This window comes from Chiloscyllium plagiosum, unplaced genomic scaffold, assembly GCF_037043375.1.
Source record: "Chiloscyllium plagiosum isolate Xiang-an unplaced genomic scaffold, Cpla_swu_hap1 HiC_scaffold_3, whole genome shotgun sequence".
Lineage (NCBI taxonomy): Eukaryota > Metazoa > Chordata > Chondrichthyes > Orectolobiformes > Hemiscylliidae > Chiloscyllium > Chiloscyllium plagiosum.
Window position 1 is genome coordinate 61,338,923 of NW_028270141.1, and position 17,548 is coordinate 61,356,470.

General features: G+C 39.7%; 1 protein-coding gene across 1 annotated transcript in view; it reads right to left on the bottom strand.

The window, feature by feature from the left end:
- Positions 1 to 4,717: 4,717 nt before the first annotated feature.
- pinx1 (PIN2 (TERF1) interacting telomerase inhibitor 1) overlaps positions 4,718 to 17,548 on the bottom strand; it is a 96,014-nt gene continuing 83,183 nt past the window's right edge. The window contains exon 7 of the mRNA XM_043682408.2: positions 4,718 to 5,753. Within this exon, the coding sequence (XP_043538343.2) occupies positions 5,112 to 5,753 (642 nt within the window). The 3' untranslated portion in view covers positions 4,718 to 5,111. The remainder of the gene's footprint in view (positions 5,754 to 17,548) is intronic.

The window sequence follows — 17,548 nt, forward strand, 5'->3', positions numbered from 1 at the left end:
ATGATGAGAGATATAGATAGAGTGGATAGCCAGAGACTTTATCCCAGGACAGAAATGGCATTAACAAGAGGGCGTAATTTTAAGATGATGGGAGGAAGGTTTAGGGAGATGTCAAAGGTAGGTTCTTTATGCAGAGAGTGTGGGGGTGTGTAGAATGCACTGCCGACAGTGGTAGTAGAGTCTGATACGTACGGACAATTAAGCGACTCTTGGATAGTCAAATGAATGACGGTAAAATGTTATGTATGGAGGTTAGTTTGACTTTAGACTAGGATAAAAGGTCGGCACAACATCGAAAGCCAAAGAAACTGTATCCTGGTCTACTGTATTCACTGCTCACACTGTGGTGTCCTCTACGTTGGAGAAAAAGCGTAGATCAAGTGACCACTTCATAGAAAACCTATGTTCTGTCTGCAAAAAAGACCCTGTGCTTCCAGTTGCCTGCCACTTCAACACACCAGCTTGTTTCCTGGACAACATCCCTGTCTCAGGCTTGCTGCAGTGCTCCAGTGCCGGTCAGCATATGCTAGAATATGCACTTCATTTTCCACTTAGGATTTCTATGGCCTTCTGAACTCAATATTTTAGGGTTTGAGGCACTTTCTCCCAACCCCCAAACACCAGGCCTTGTTTTCACATGGTCTGCTACTACACACAACCCATTGTTCATCACTAATTGCCCCCATTAGTCACTATTCATTTTCCTAGGCTGATTATTATCCACTCCATTGACTGTCCAACTGATTTTCTCTCTTTTAGCTCCATCTCCACATTTCATTTATTCCTTTCCCCCTCCCCCATGTACCACATAAAAATCAACATTTTCCTAGCTAGGAGGAGTTTTGAAGGGTCTAGATCCAAAATGTTAACTCTGATTTTTCTCCACAGATGCTGTCAGACCTGCTGAGCTTTTCCAGCGATTTCTGCTTTCATTTCCAACACCCATTTTTTTTTTTACATGGAATGTTGGATTGGGTGGAGATTATGAAAGGATGGCAGAGAAACATGGGGCAGATGCAGTGTAATTTAAATAAATGAGAGGTTATCACTTTGGTAGCAAAAATAGGAAGGCAGGTTATTATTTGACTGGCTGTAAATTGGTAGGAAGGTTGAATGAGACCTGGGTGTCCTTATATGGTTACTTTCAGTGAAGGCTGCACAAATGCAGCATCAGTAAAGAAAGCAAACTGTATGTTGGCCTCCATTGCGAGAGAATTTAAGTATAGGAACAAGGATGCCTTGTTGTAGTGATACAGGGCACTGGTGAGGCTACACCTGGAATATTGCATGCAGCTTTAGTCTCTTTGCAGGATGCTTGTGCTAGAGAGGCAGTACAGCAAAGGTTTACCAGATTCAAATCTTGGGATGATAGGTCTGATCCATGATGAGGAGTTGAATCAGTTTATGATTATATTGGTGGAGTTCAAAGGAATGAGGAAGAATCTCATGGGAACCTATAAAATCATAATAGGACCAGACAAGGTCGATGCAGGGAGAATGTTTCTGATGGTAGAGAGTCAAGAACCAGGGGCTACTGTCGAAAAATAAGGGTAAACCATTTAGGAATGAGATGAAGAAAAATTGCTTACATCGGGAGCAGTGAGCCTATGGATTTCACCACCAGGGAAAGCGGTTTGAGGCCAAACCATTGCATGATTTCAAGAAACTAAATAAAGCATTGGGGGTGAAAAGGATCAAAGGATATGGAGGAAAAGCAGGGTATTAAATTGATCAGCTATAATCATAACGAATGGTAGAGCAGGCTCGAAAGGCCAAATGGCCTACTTCTGTTCCTTTTCTTTTACTTCAACGAGTGTTGAAACCAACAGTTTCCTTTGTTACATTCTGTGGAGTACAGTCAAGGGCATGAAACAGGATCCAAAGGAAGATAGTGAGATTGAGGCTGGAGATGTGAAATGAAAATGGCTTGGCATTGTAGGTTTGCTGTTGTGGACAGTCAAGCTAAGAAATAAGGGTTAAAGAACATTTGCAACAGTACTGTTAAAATGTAGAGGCCCCTGGCATTGTCCTTACAGGGTGTGGAGACCATTGTCAATATTTCAATTATTCACACTGATTTGTTCTACATTTCAATTGTTCCCAATGAGAGTACATCTGGACAAAAGTTTCTGCAATGGAATAGATGGGAAGGCCAGTCCTGTCTCCGTAGTGACTACAGCAATGGCTATTAAAATATATATCCAAAAAACAACAAGGTACATTCCCACCCCCTCCCCCATCACAATAAAGAAATGCCCCTAATTCTCCTGTAATCAATGTGCGTCAACCATGAGTCATGCCAGTAAATTTAATTCTCTGAGCTAACCTTAACAAATAATGATGATATATGTGAATAATTAGATTAGATTAGATTACTTACAGTGTGCAAACAGGCCATTTGGTCCAACAAGTCCACACTGACCCGCCGAAGTGCAACCCACGCAGACCCGTTCCCCTACATTTACCCCTTCACCTAACACTACGGGCAATTTAGCATGGCCAATTCACTTAACCTGCACATTTTTGGACTGTGGGAGGAAACCGGAGCACCCAGAGGAAACCCACGCAGACACGAGGAGAATGTGCAAACTCCACACAGTCAGTCACCTGAGGCGGGAATTGAACCTGGATCTCTGTGAAACTAATTTAAAGTGAAATTTAAAATTAAGATGACACCATGCCATTTTTGTGCTTTCTACCTGCACAGTTTCCACAGATTGAATCTAGATATTCTGATCTTTATTAGATGAATGCCAGGTGGGATTTCCAATTGATCAAGTTGAGGGTGTAACCCATCACCATAGAAATTTGCAAGCTCTTTCAAAGATTTTGGCAATAGTTATTCATTTACCACTTCGGATAAATTAGGGGCAAGCAAAGCAGCACATGATCCATTATGACGTGCAGCCTCATCTTTAATAAATACACCTACCTTGGCCTGGAATCTGTGACAATAACAACATGCACCATCCTCTACATGAAAACGTTGCCCCTTAAATCCCTTTTAAATCTTTCCCTCAACCTATGCCCTCTAGTTCTGGACTCTGCCAACTCTCTTTTTCTAGAATGGTCCTAATATTGCATCCGCTATATTTTGCTTCTCTTTTCTTGATTTGCTGCAAGAAATCTTTTAACTTTTTTAATTCTCACAGACATTGCTCACTGGCCAGCATTTACTGCCCAGTAGTCCTTGACAAGGTGATGATGGTGGTGGTGGTGAGCTACCTTCTTGAATGGCTGCAGTCCAAATGCTGTGGGCAGACCCATAATGCCTTTCGGAAGGGAATTCCAGAATTTTGACCTCTAGCAGTGATAAGTCCAACAACAGAGAATCTAACCATCACCCCAAGATGTTCAATGGCAACACCATCACTGAATTCCCTCATTATCAATATCTTAGGGGGTTACCATTTCTAGAGCGGAACTGGAATAGCATATAAATAGTTTGGCTACTAGAACAAGTCAGAGGTTAGGAAATCTGCAGCGAGTAACTCATCTCCTGACACCTAGAGGTTTATAAAATCATGAGGAAAACGGATAGGAAAAATAAACAAAGTCTTTTCCCTGGGGTGGGGGGAGTCCAGAATTAGAAGGCAGAGATTTAGGGTGAGAGGGGAAAGATATAAAGGGACCTAAGGGGCAACGTTTTCCACACAGAGGGTAGTGCATGTGTGGAGTGAGCTGTCAGAGGTGGAGGAGGCTGGCGCAATTGCAACACTTGCAAATGGGTATTTGAATGGGAAGGGTTTGGAGGGATGTGGGGCAAGTGCTGGCAAATGGGACATCTGTTCGTCATAGATGAGTTCGACTGAAGGGTCTCTTTGCGTGCTATACATCTCTATGACTCTAAAGCTTGTTAAAAAAGCACATATCAGAAGTATGATGGAATACTCGCCACTCACCTGGCTGAGTGCTGCTCCAACATCACTCAAACAGCTTGATATCATCCAGGAAGAAAAATGTGCTTAGCACCACATCCACAAACATTCACTTCCTCCACACTGATTTTCAGTAGGAGCAGTGTGTACCATATATAACATGCACTGCAGACATTTACCAAAGCTCCTTAGGACAGCACCTTCCAAACCTATGGTAACACCAACACCTGTAGGTTCCCCTTCAAGCCATTCTCCGCCCTGATTTTGAAATATATCACTGTTCCTTCAGTACAGCTGGGTTAAAGTCCTGGAATACCCTCCCTAAATGATACTGTGGGTATATCTACACTGCTGCAGTTCAAGAAGGCAGCTCACCATCACTTTCTCAAAGGCAAGTGGGGAATGGGTTCGATTCCAGCCTCCTACGACTGTGTGTGGAGTTTGCACATTCTCCGCATGTCTGTGTGGGGCTTATGCCCGAAACGTCGATTCTCCTGTTCCCTGGATGCTGCCTGACCTGCTGCGCTTTTCCAGCAACACATTTCCAGCTTCCTCCCACAGTCCAAAGGTGTGCAGGTTAGGTGAACTAGACATGATAAATTGCCCATAGTGTTCAGGAATGTGTAGGTTAGGTGCATTAGTCAGGGGTAAATATAGGATAATAGGGTAGAGGAATGCAACTGGGTGGGTTATGCTTCGGAGGATCGGTGTGGCCTTGTTTGGCCAAATGGCCTGTTACCACACAGTAGGGATTCTATGATTCTAATGGGCAATAAATGATAGACCAGTCAGCAGAGCCCACATGCCAAGGATAAATTAAAAAAAAAAAAGAAACTAAATAGGTTTCAAGCCAAATTTAATTGGGAGAGGCTTTTTGGACCTCTTGCTTCAAAAACATTTGCTCCAGAAGTAAAAATGTAGAATAATAATTAGAAAAGGCAATTGTTTCTGAAATTGCAAACTGAGTAAATGAGTGAATGATCAGTTCTCCATATCCAAAATATATTTACAAATTTCATTTTATGCATTTAAGAGAAATTGTTATAACTTGGTTTTAAACACATTGCTTAACCAGTCGGTTCTCAATAATCAATCTTGCTGCTTATGCTTAATTAAGAACAGCAGTTGCATTAAGACCACTGTTTGATAAAGAAGTTTAAGTACATATTGCTTGTAAAATAATTCATCGTTTGGAAGGTTTTCAATAAGAAATGTGCACAGTTTCTGCAAGCCTCAACACTTCTGTTTCTTTATTTTCTTCTTCCTTCTTTCTGTTGAATCATGACAAGATTGAGAAATCTCATTCGTCAAATATGGCACCTTCTTAATCTTCTTCTGTTTGTTCTGATCCTCTCTGCATTCCTGTTCATTGTGCATCTCTGATGACTCATTGACCATTGAGTACTGATCAACTGGAATCATTGATTCAACTTCTTCTAAAGGACAAACTTTCTGATCGAATGACACCAAAAGTTTTGCACTATTTTTTCTGGACGACTTTTTACTTCGGCAATTTTCCTTAACCGAGCTATCTTCAATCAGATCATTATTTATCTCCACATATTCTCCACTTTTGGCTTGCTTTGAGAGTATGGGCTGTTTGTCAAGACTGCAAACCCTGTTGGCATCTCCTCTGCTACATTTCTTTCTCTTCCTTTTTACTTCTTGAAATGAACTCTCATCATCTCCTGCAAGGTCTTGAGTAGCACAAACTTGATGGATCTCATGCTTTGCTTTAGGTTTTTTCAGTTGTGCCATCCTATTAGCAAAGTACTCCTGCATTGTAAGAGAACTGGTCACAGTATTTATTTCAACTTTGGGCTCTGAGTCACCAGGAACTTCTGGGTCATTGTCAGGCATGAAACAGGTGTCACTCTGAAATTTCAACACAAACATATATCATTAAAACATACTTCTTTGAATATCAATGAACAAATTATGAATATAAACCATAACTTCCACAAGATTTAATATGCTTAAAGCAATATTTAGGATACCTAAAGGTTCAACACCTCACATACAAAAATCACTTGCTCAAGAATCTGTTATTTATATTTGGTAAAATCAGTAATAATACACAAGTCTAGTGCATAAATATATAATACAAACAATAAATTCCATAAATATATATATCAGATTTGGCACAGTATGTGGAGAGAGGAAAACTTAATGTCTTAGGTTACTGAACTTTTGCCAAAATCAGAAGAAGATATCGATGTAACAAATTTTAAGTTCAGAAGTAGTGGAGGAGGGAATAAAAGAACAAACAGAAAAGTCTATGGTCAGATGGAAGGTTGGAGTGATCAAAATAATAAAAGGAATAATCGTTGCAAATTGAAAAAGAGATAGAATCAGTCAAGAAATAAAGGCCAATGGGAACTGCAGAATAATTGCAATACAAAAGTATGGAGAAATAATTGAGTTCAATAGTTTCAGATCGTAATGTTGAGTCTACAAGGTTCTAAAGTGTCAATGAGATGCTGTCAAGCTTTCTTGGAGCTTGACTAGAAGGGCATAGGAGACTGAGAGCAGTCAGAGTGGAAATGTACACAGAATTAATGTGGTAAATAACCTGAGTTCAGGGTCATACTTGCAAGATGGTCAGAAAGTAATTATCCAATCTATATTTGGTCTCCCAAAGTTTATAGTGTGACAGTGAGGTCTAACATTTTCCTCTAACATCAAAATTGAGAGAAGAACCTTTGGCCACAATCTTTGGCACAATTGACTCATGTGCAACCAATGAATGTCTCCACATCCAGTCTAATGATGGAAGGAAAGTTGTTGATGAAGCAACAGAACAGGAAGTGATGGCCTCATGGTATTATCACTAGATTATCAGATCAGTGACTCAAATAATGTTCTAGGGACCCAGGTTTGAATCCCTCTACAGTAGATGGTGGAATGTAAATGAAATTAACAATATCTGGAATTAAGTGCCTAATAATGGCCATAAAATAATTGATTGTTGGAAAAACCATTACCCTCTGGGTAATTCAGGATGGACGACTGGTAAGGACAAAATCAAGTAGATTTTTGTTGCTTGTTGTCGTCTAACCACCTGTTGCTGGTCCTGTATGGCAGTTACAACTTTCTAGACTTAGTGAATTTGGTCAGCAGAGATACTGCAAGCTATAATCCAAGTCTTATTGCCCTCTGTGCTTCTTCCAAGTGGTGGTCCACATGGAATAGTGATTAATCAGTTAAGGGAAACCAACAAACAATATTACCAGGTGGTTTTCTTTTCTGTGCTTGGCCTCAATTTAAGGCATCCCAACTCAATATTGAGGACTCCGAGAACCATTTCCTCCTGACTATATAATCACTGTGTTGCCATCTCTGATGGGCTTGGTGGTGTCATAAGACATACCAGGAATGGTGAAGGAGCAATATGCAGTATCAGGTGTAAGGGATGAATCATTGAATAAGACGACTTCAGGATTTTGCTCAAATAGTCTGTGTTGCAATTTTGGCAGAGTTTGCAGGGTTACAGGTTAAGAACGCAAATTTAAATACCACTTTGATTAGATTAGACTACTTACAGTGTGGAAACAGACCCTTCGGCCCAACAAGTCCACACCGACTCTCCGAACAGCAACCCACCCAGATCCATTCCCCTATATTTATCGCTTTACCCACCACTACGGGCAATTTAGCATGGCCAATTCACCTAACTTGCACATCTTTGGACTGTGGGAGGAAACCCACGCAGACATGAGGAGAATGTGCAAACTCCATACAGACAGTTGCCTGAGGCAGGAATTGAACCCTGGTCTCTGGCACTATGAGGTAGCAGTGCTAACCACTGTGCCACTGTGCTGCCCACTTTATGCTGTATAGAGAACAATTTGTTAAAACCACAAGCTCCTGAGATGGGGGAAAAGATAGGCAAAGAGAAAAACATTAAATCACATCTCGCATCTCCAAACTATGCAAATTTTACTTGCCTTCTCTAGATCTACCAGCAAGTAATGCCAACAAACAGTGGTTCCCAAAGTTGAATAGCTCACAAGGGCATGGTGCACTGCATGACTGTGGGTGGGGGGAAGCAGTGGCACATGCATTAAAAAATGCTATTGCCCTACAACAAATAAATATAGACACAAAAATACATTTGATCAGAGAATTTTGCTGTAGTTACCATGGCCACTCAAAGAATAGGCCTCAGCTTTAAACAATTTGGTTTATCTTAACATTAAAAGATAACAAGTGTTAAGGTTTCAGATAGGATTCATTCCTAAAAAAAAAGAAAGATCTAAACTTCAATTTTTCATTCAATTGTCAGAACATAATTTTAGATGAACATTGTAATTTGTATTAAAATATTGAAGGGATTATCAAACATCAAGATCAGGAGATTGAAATAAGTTATTCACAAATCCACAGTGATACGAGCGAATCAGGATATCAGGAATACCAGCAAAACTGTAGAGTCTGAATTATATTACTGAAGCAAGCTGTTCAGTATTAGAAGAAACCACAAATTTCTGGGAGGGTAGGAACAGAAGCTGAAGCAGACAAGCACGACTGAAGTCACAAGTCCTGCAAGTTTATAAAATATTCTTGTAAAGACAGAACTTTAGGCTACAGGAAATGTGTACAGCACTTTGGCTTCAACCATAAGTACAATGTAACCAATCTGGATGGCATTCCAGACTTGCTGTCTGGTTTGATTATAATATATCGAGTACGCATTCACCAAGTACACCTTCATCTCTTACTTTTGGATGAAAAATTCCACAGTAAGTAATTGTAATGAATCACCAAGTACGTTTAACATGACTGAAGCTGACGGAAGATCCAAAAGAACACAAATGGTGGGATTTTCCTTTGGCTTGCAAGTTGTGTACTTTTGTACTTCTTAAATCTCAGTACTGATTTGAGTATGGGGGAGAATCTGGAGGAGACATTTGGATGCTTACCTGGCCCTGGGTCAACTGAGGTGCTTAAATGACTCACATGCCTGCTTGGAGTGTCCCGTGCCAACCAGAAGCATTCCCCATCTTTCCCTAAGGTCATGCTCCCCTACTTTTAAACTTGCCTCACCACCTTCATCACTGGGTTGTCTAGCCAGTCAAAACCTGCCAATACCCCAAACCTAGCTCCATTCACTCCTCCTGTTCACAAACTGCCTGTAGGTCCAGCATGGCCATCACTCAAACCAGCTGGATTAGCTGGCAGGACTGCAAGGCAGTAGCTCAGTTAGATTAATTGAATTTTTGGAGGAAATAACAGGGAGGATTGATGAGGATCGTGCAGTGGACATTTGCGACATGGATTTTGACAAGGTATTTGACAAGATCCCATGTTGCAGACGAGGACACAGGGGAACATGGCAAACTGGATCCAATGCTGGCTCAGTGACAAGAAAAAGAGTAATCGTCAACAGCTTGTTTTCCATTTGCAAGAGCAGATTCCAGTGTGATCCACAGGGCTCAGTATTTTATTACTTGATGTTTGTGACATTTATTAATGTGGAAGGCATATTTGGGAAATTTAAAGAATACAGAAAAATTGTCTTATAGCTAAATTTTGAAAAGGTTGGCTGCTGACTGCAATAATGTATCACTCAATTAGTTGACTGGGCAGAAAAATGGCAAATAGAATTCAACCCAGAGTGCAAGTTTACGCAGTTGGGGAGGTTCCAACAAAAAAAGGGAATTGGAAGGTACTGAGGGAGATAGCAGAATGCATGTTCACAGGTCCCTGAAGGTGGCATAACATGGACATAAAGTGGTAAAGACATAAGGATGCTTTACTTTACGATGCAAGGTATCAAATACAAATGCAGGAACCACAGAAGTCATTAGTTAAGCCACAGCTGGAGTTTCATGTACAATTCTGGTCATCACATTATAGGAAGGACATAATTCTATAGACAGGTGATTTACAAGAATGTTGATAGGCTTGAAGATTTCATCAATGAGCAAAGCTAGGAGAGGGTTCTTTTCCTTAGAACAAGAGGAAGCTGAGGGGCAACTTAAGTGATGCGTGCAAAATGATGATGAACTTGCAGAGAGTTAAATTATCAAGGGACACAGATTTAAGGTGATTGCTTTTTGTCACCCTAAAGGGTGTTGAGTGTCAGAATTTGATTCCCAGTTTGATAGTTAAGTTGTTTTTGATAAATGCCCAATGAGAAATGATTGGAAGATGTAAGAGATATAATACGATATGGTAATTTCCTAAAATTTCAGTATTTATATATCTTAAAATATTTAATGTCGAAAACATTAAATCCTCTCACCTTTTCAGTCATCATGCCATATTTTTAAATGAATATAACCTAGTCAATTACCGCCCTAAAAGACCAACACTCAAACATCGGTAAATGAGATTTACCAGAATGCTGCCTGGACAGGAGGGCATGTTATATGAAGAAAAGTTGAGGAAGCTATGGCTTTTCTCATTGAAGTGAAGAAGGATAAGAGGTGATTTGATTGAAGTGAACAAGATGATGAGAGGCATAGATAATGTACAGTCAGACACTTTTTCCCAGGGCAGAAATGGCTATCACAAGGAGACATAAACTTAAGGTGATTGGAGGAATGTTTAGGGGAGATGGCAGAGAGTGGTGGGTGCATGGAATACACTGCCAGTGGTGGTAGTAGAGTCAGATACATTAGGGATATTTAAGCGACTCTTGGATAGGCACATGGATGATAGTAAAATGAAGGGTATTAGGATAGTTTGATCTTGAGTAGGATAAAACGTTGACAACATCAAGGGCTCAAGAGCCTGTACTGTTCTATGTTCAATGATAGATGTAATTAACATGATTACAATAACCTGACAACCTTCAACCAATAACCGGTTTATAAACGCCAGTGTGAATTCTCCAGGACCATTATTAAAGCCTTGGTCTGAACACTGACATGGACAGAATACAGAAATTCCAGGAAGTTGCCTGTAATATAGATTGCATTTGAAAAACCATGACACCAAAAGAATCCTGGAAAAATTGATTGATGGAATTTTTTTTTGATTGGGGGTTGCGGGGGGTAGACACACAGGGGATGCTGCACAGGTTTAAGGCATAGCTGTCTTCCTCTGTGCCAGCTATGTTGTTGATCATCAATTATTTTTTACCTCAGGACTTCGCCACAGGAGATTTTCGTACCATTTTATTCCCATTGTCATTTTCTTTTAATTTCCAAGAAATGGTTTAAATATTAGTGCCCTACCAAGCCAAATCTTAATCAAATCCAGCTCTATAGCCAGAATGCATTGACCACATTTCCTTGCAAGTTCAACTCGTGTCCAGAAGCGAAGGCAGTAACTTGCCAAAATAGCTACCTAACGACAGAACTATTTCTAAAATAAACTCTTGCTTTTTCACTGCTATATAAAGCAGCATTATTTTTCTAAATATGCAAGGTTCATAGATGATATTAACACTCCAAATCTGATCTAGGCATATTATATGATTGTTTTCACTAAAAAAAAAATCACAGAATCATAGAATCTCTGAGCGTGGAAGCAGTCTATTCAGCCATCGAGGAGATAACAACCCTCCGAAGAGCATCTAACCCAGATCCACCCCTGTAACCCTCCATTTCCCATCGCTAATCCACATAGCTTGTATATGCCTGGACACTAAGGGCAATTTAACATGGCAAATCCACCTAATCTTTGAATTGTAGGAGGAAGCCAGAGGACCAGGCAGAAACCCATAAAGACACAGAGAATGTGCAATCTCAACGCAGGTAGGCTGCAACCAAACTCGGGTCCCTAAGCTGTGAGGCAGCAGTGTTAATCACAGCAGTGCGAGTCACCATGCCATCCAATGTTGTACTAACTTCCAACAGTAATATAGCACTGCAAAGCCATGATGGTCAAAATAATGTTATTAAATTACTAATTTTGTGCAGCACTGCAGAAATGTCATGGCCAAGCTGTTCTTTATCAGTACTGTTCACATTATTCAACTGCAAACCGCTGCTTGAAAATAGTTCAAGTTTATATCTTAAAGTAGAAAAGCTTGATCACGCGTAATGTGCTCTCAGAAAAAAAGTTAACTATCTTTTCAGGGATAAAGATCAGGAAAGGCTTTATAAGAATCAACTACTGGTGATTTGTTTACCACATCCCATAATAGTTACATGATCCAGAAATGGAACAAAAGCCAAAAAAGCTCTTTAGCATTAGTTACACAACAGTAATTGTTTTGATCTCTGATATAGTAACTCCAGTAGCATACACCTGAATTTATGGGAATGCTGGGATTTACGCTCCACTAAGCACAGAGCTAGCAGGGCATGGAGACAGGTAGGGGACACCTCCCTATAGTCAAACAAATTCCTGGCAGATGAATATGGAATATTTTAAGTTATCAGGGAACAGTTGAGAGTTTGTTTTAAACAAACAAAAGCAGGCCATGGAATATTGTGACTATTATAAATTGAGTTCACAATCATTAAATACTTAAACTATAATCTTCAAAGTTTCACTGCAACCACGGGGATCATTAATGTACGAATGTATTCTAGGCTATAATATTTTCAAAGCTCTGCTTCCTTAAACAACTTCAATCCAATACCTTTTTAATTATGCCTCGCTGAAGAAGTTGGGGTATAATAATTTTTACATCATTATATAAATGGGTTGTTGCTGTCCTTGCTTTCCATAAACTGTTTGATTAAGCACAGACTGGAACATCTTGTTTCATAGCTCTACAGACAATTAAAAACAACAATCTTGGTTCAAAACAATAACCACTTTCTGCATGGTTATTACATTCGCAAAACATTAATAGGTTGAAATTGTTCAGAGCAAGTAAAAGTTCAGTTTTTTTCTACCACAATTAAAATAAATAGATTAAGAATAGTAAGCCAAAATATCAACCCTATATCTCCTAGCTCAATCTGAACCTGAGACACAAAGAAGTCTGTGTTGGTCAACAGAGGTGTTTTAATGAACAGCTTAAAACTAAACTAGTAGTAATAGCACAGCACTTTAGGCAGCATCCGAGGAGCAGTAAAATCGACGTTTCGGGCAAAAGCCCTTCAATAAAGCTTTATTCCTGATGAAGGGCTTTTGCCCGAAACGTCGATTTTACTGCTCCTCGGATGCTGCCTGAACTGCTGTGCTCTTCCAGCACCACTAATCCAGAATCTGGTTTCCAGCATCTGCAGTCATTGTTTTTACCTAGTAGTAACAGCAGAATACAGGGGACTCTTCCACCAAGTGTGAAGTAGGAACAGAATGTCAGACACCAATAGGAATACACAGCAGTCTGGGAGAGTGTGACATTTTAAAGTCCTCCACCTGCAACTCTGAAGGCTTTGGGCTCTGACTTGTTGCCTACTTGACAGGGAGCAATTGAGGTGTTGAATGGTCCACCCATTTTTAGACCTCCTATGGTTCTATTTGGCCAATTAATGGATTGGTAGCCCAGCAACATTAATTACCTGTGCTGAAAGTGGGATAGGAGAAGGAGGGGAGGGAAGCAGAGCATGAACTCAGAGGTGTCCAACACCATAAGGAGACAACTCCCACAAGACCTGACACCCCTTCAAACATCACCCCCGATCCTCTCAAAACTGATCCTTCACTCCCCACTTTCCCCTGACTGGGTTAGCCAGCTAAGTTTTGTTGATTGCCCAGATTAACCTGAAGTCACATTCCCAAAAATAATCTTGTGGTTCTGCCTCTGATCCAGCTGTCTGAAGGGCTTTTGCCCAAAACATCGATTTTACTGCTCTTCGGATGCTGCCTGAACTGCTGTGCTTTTCCAGCACCTCTAATCCAGAATCCAGCTGTGTCAGCCTTATCTTACACATGTGGCATACAATCAACCAGTCTGATTGGCTGCTAGTTTTGTAGTCCCAACAGCATCAGTTTTGAGGGGTGACCATTGCTGGGAGAACAAAACTAGTGCCCAATGAGACCAGCTGGTACATCTCTTAAGACAGGCCTCCCTCCTCAGATAGAAGTAGTAGTCTCTATTATAGGCAATTGACACACATGAAATGTTAAACAGCTGTCAATTCTTCAGATGGCAGGGCGAGAAACCCTACCATTCAAAATACCTTCCTACTGGGAACGGCAGTTGCTGCAGAAGCAGGACAAGGCCATGGAGAGGTCAACAAAAATGGTGTCTGCTGGTACTAGTGATCAGTGAAAATATGGTGATGATGATTCTAAAAGACCAAACACTCCCCACCCACCTACAGCATGAGACTGGGTGTGAGACTCTTTCCTATTCTCCAGGCTACTGTTTGCAATTTGGTCTACCTGTTCTTAGTAGGAGGGAATAAATTATTTTGCAAGTACAACATTAAGAAATTCAAAAAGAATTACAAAACAAGTATTCATTATTGTTTGAAATGTAAAGGCTAAATATTCTACAAGTACAAACAGAGTTTCCTTTAAATAAATAACGCATTGACTAAGCAAGGTCCATGTTAAAATAATGAGCTTTAACCACCATAGCTACAGGGCTCTACTGGTCTTTTGTATTTAGAAGAGCAGGAAAAAAAAAATCAGCAAGAATCTCTTTGCTAATACAGTCTATGGCAATTTGTGACTTCCTACTTTCAGTCAAAAAATTGTGCCTCAATTTATCAGTAAACTTGGACATACAAGATCAAGCTATTAAGTCATACAATTCAAAATCATTAATGTAAATAGTATAAAGTCGCACCCAAAAGCAGATCCCTGTGGAACACCATGTTACAATCAGTAAATAAACCCATTATTCTTGTACTGTCTTCTAGCTCTCATCAAATCACCAACACTTCCATTTCGTACTAGGTACTCTATTGTTTACTAGTAATGTTTTGAGCTGAAGATCAATGTATATCTTCTGCAAGTTCACACACACAGAATCCATAGACAATCCCCCTATACACAAATTACCACTAAAAATTCAACTAACGTAGTCAGACACTGTTAACCTTCAAACATCTCTGGAATCAGTTGATAATTGTCCAAGTGCTCAGCCACTACCTCTGAAACATTCCTGCAATTTCCTTACAGCTGATCCTATAATGAAGATGTACATAATTACTTGGCATCTCCTTTCTCCTTAGATAATGGAGTGGCATTTCTATTTTCCAATTCAAATGCACAACTGCTGGAATCTTTTAAATTATTAAATTTCCTCACCAACTTATCGGAATACTCTGCAAATCTTCAAATTCTAAAGTTTTGCCTTTAACTTAAGCCCCACTCATTTTCTCCATTACCATTTTAAAGAGAACTGTTATTAAATCTGCTGAGTTCCATTACTGATGTATTTTTTAAGTCTTCTGTACTGCTACCATTTTGCCTCTTCCTTTGCTGTGAAGATGGATACATTTTAATAAGCATTACATTGCCTTATTCATTATATCACATTGAGGTTCTATTGGACCTTTGTGAGGCCTCTTCTGCTGTACAGTGTCCAGTTCTAGTTGTCCAGCTACAGGAAGAATATTATTAAGCTGGAGAGGGGTCAGATGAGAATTACCAGGTATGGAAGGTTTGAGTTATAAAGAAAGGCTGAATAGTCTGGGACTTTTTTCACTGGAGCGTAGGTGGTTGAGCGGCAACTTGAAAAGTAGTTTATAACATAATGAGGGATAGAGAAAGTTAGTGGCAGTTGTACTTTCCCTAGCATGGGAGATTTCAAGAATGGGGTGGGGGGGGGTATATTTTAAGGTGGGTGAGAACGAGAGCGCGAGATGTAAAAAAAAAAAGGCTTTTTTTTTAAAAAAGGAAGGAAGGTGGTGTGTATTTGTGGAATGAACTTCCAGAGGACGTGGTGGATGTAGGTACACTTATAACATTTAAAAGACATTTGGTGAAGTACATGAATAGGAAAGATTTGGAGGGATATGGGCTAGCAGCAGGCAGGTAGGATGAGTTTAGTTTGGGATTATGGTCAGCATGACTAACTAGACCGAAGGGTCAGTTTCCATGCTGTGTAGCTCTATGACCCTTGCCTGCATCCACCTTTAACTGGGCTGCATTCCTTTTTCATCACACACTTACCCTAAACTGGAAACTTCAAAAAGGGTAGTCACTAATGACCTGAGGAATTTAGACAGGTACCATGGCGAAGTGAACCTCAGAGAAAGAAATTGGCCAGTGAAACCAAGTCATGTTCTTGTTGTCATTTTAAGGAATCATCAGGATCAAATGCAATCAAAAAAAGGTACATAAACACCCTTAAAAAGAAAAGGCAACTGAATTGGCTTAAACTTCAAGTATTTAAAAATTCATCCTAAAAGGGAGGATGGCAATAAACTGGTTAGGTCATTATAATAAAAAGTGATGACTTTGAAGTTGAGGAGGCTCTTACCTGACAAATTTACTACAGTACAGAAGAAAATTATAGGTTTCCTTGACAGCATATACTCAGTGTAACATGTTCACAGATTCCAGCAAAGCTTTTGATTGCACTTCAGCAATCAGTCTGGATGATAGAAAAAAGGTAGATTAGGAAGCAGATGTTTGAACTGGACTAAAAAGTGACTACAGAAAGCAAAAGGATGCTTACGAATGGAGCTGCTGTGAACAATCAAGATGCAACTCACATGTTGCCACTACTTTCTACAATGAACATGAACTTTACAGAAGTGGGGTCATCATTATACTGTGATACATTAAATTTGGCCAAAGATATGACCGGAGATTGGGAACAGACCAAGTCACTCTATTTCCGTCATTTAGCACTGAAACTGATACGTTATTTTCCAATCTAATTAGGCTTGTACTTAAGATGAATTTTATACCATTTTATCATGCTTGTATAATGTGAATTTTGTCTTAAAAATTGTTAACTTTGTTTGGAATATCAATTATGAATTCACATTGGACATTAGTGGTTTCCTCTGGGTGCTCCGGTTTCCTCCCACAATCCATAGATGTGGAGATCAGGTGAATCGGCCTTGCTAAATTGTCATAGTGTTAGGTGCATTAGTCAGGGGTAAATATAGGGTAGGGCAAGGGGTCTGGGTGGGTTACTCTTCAGAGGGTCAGTGTGGACTTGTTGGGGCGAAGGGCCTGTTTCCATACTGTCAGAATCTAATCTAATCTAATTAGTTATTTAGAAAAGGGCTAGAAAGTGGGCTACATGTTCATATCTTATTTGTGAGTGACAAGACTCTGGTTTCATATTAGTGATGACCAGAAGAAAAAACCCATGAAAATCATGATCTGTAATTAATTTGGGATTTCACATTTAGATCAGGTTTTTCTGGATTATACATTTTTAAAAAAGCTATGGAAAAAGGTGCAAAATTATTTACAAGGATGATAGCAGAACTGAGAGGTTTTACACAACTGGAATGATTGATAAGCTGAGACCTTAAGACAACTGAAGTGACTTAGTACAGGTTTTTAAAATGATAAAAGAATTTGAAATGGTTGGGATAGAAAAGTGGTTTCCACTGTGGAGGAGAAAGTCTATAGCATAAGAAAAAAAAGCCAGTAGCATATAGAAGACACAAATAATCCCAACAGGGATTTCCACAGAAATGTTCTTTATCCAGAGAATGGTTAGAAAGTGAAATTTGCCATCACAAGTAACAGGTGATTTGAGCAGTAGAGCCATATTTAAGGGGAGGCAAAATAAACACATGATGGATAAAAGAATACAGGAATATGTTGAAGTGGTTAAGTGAACAAAAGAAATATGCTGTTTGGATTAAGTGCAGTGGAGAAAGGGCTCTGAAAAGCATAAA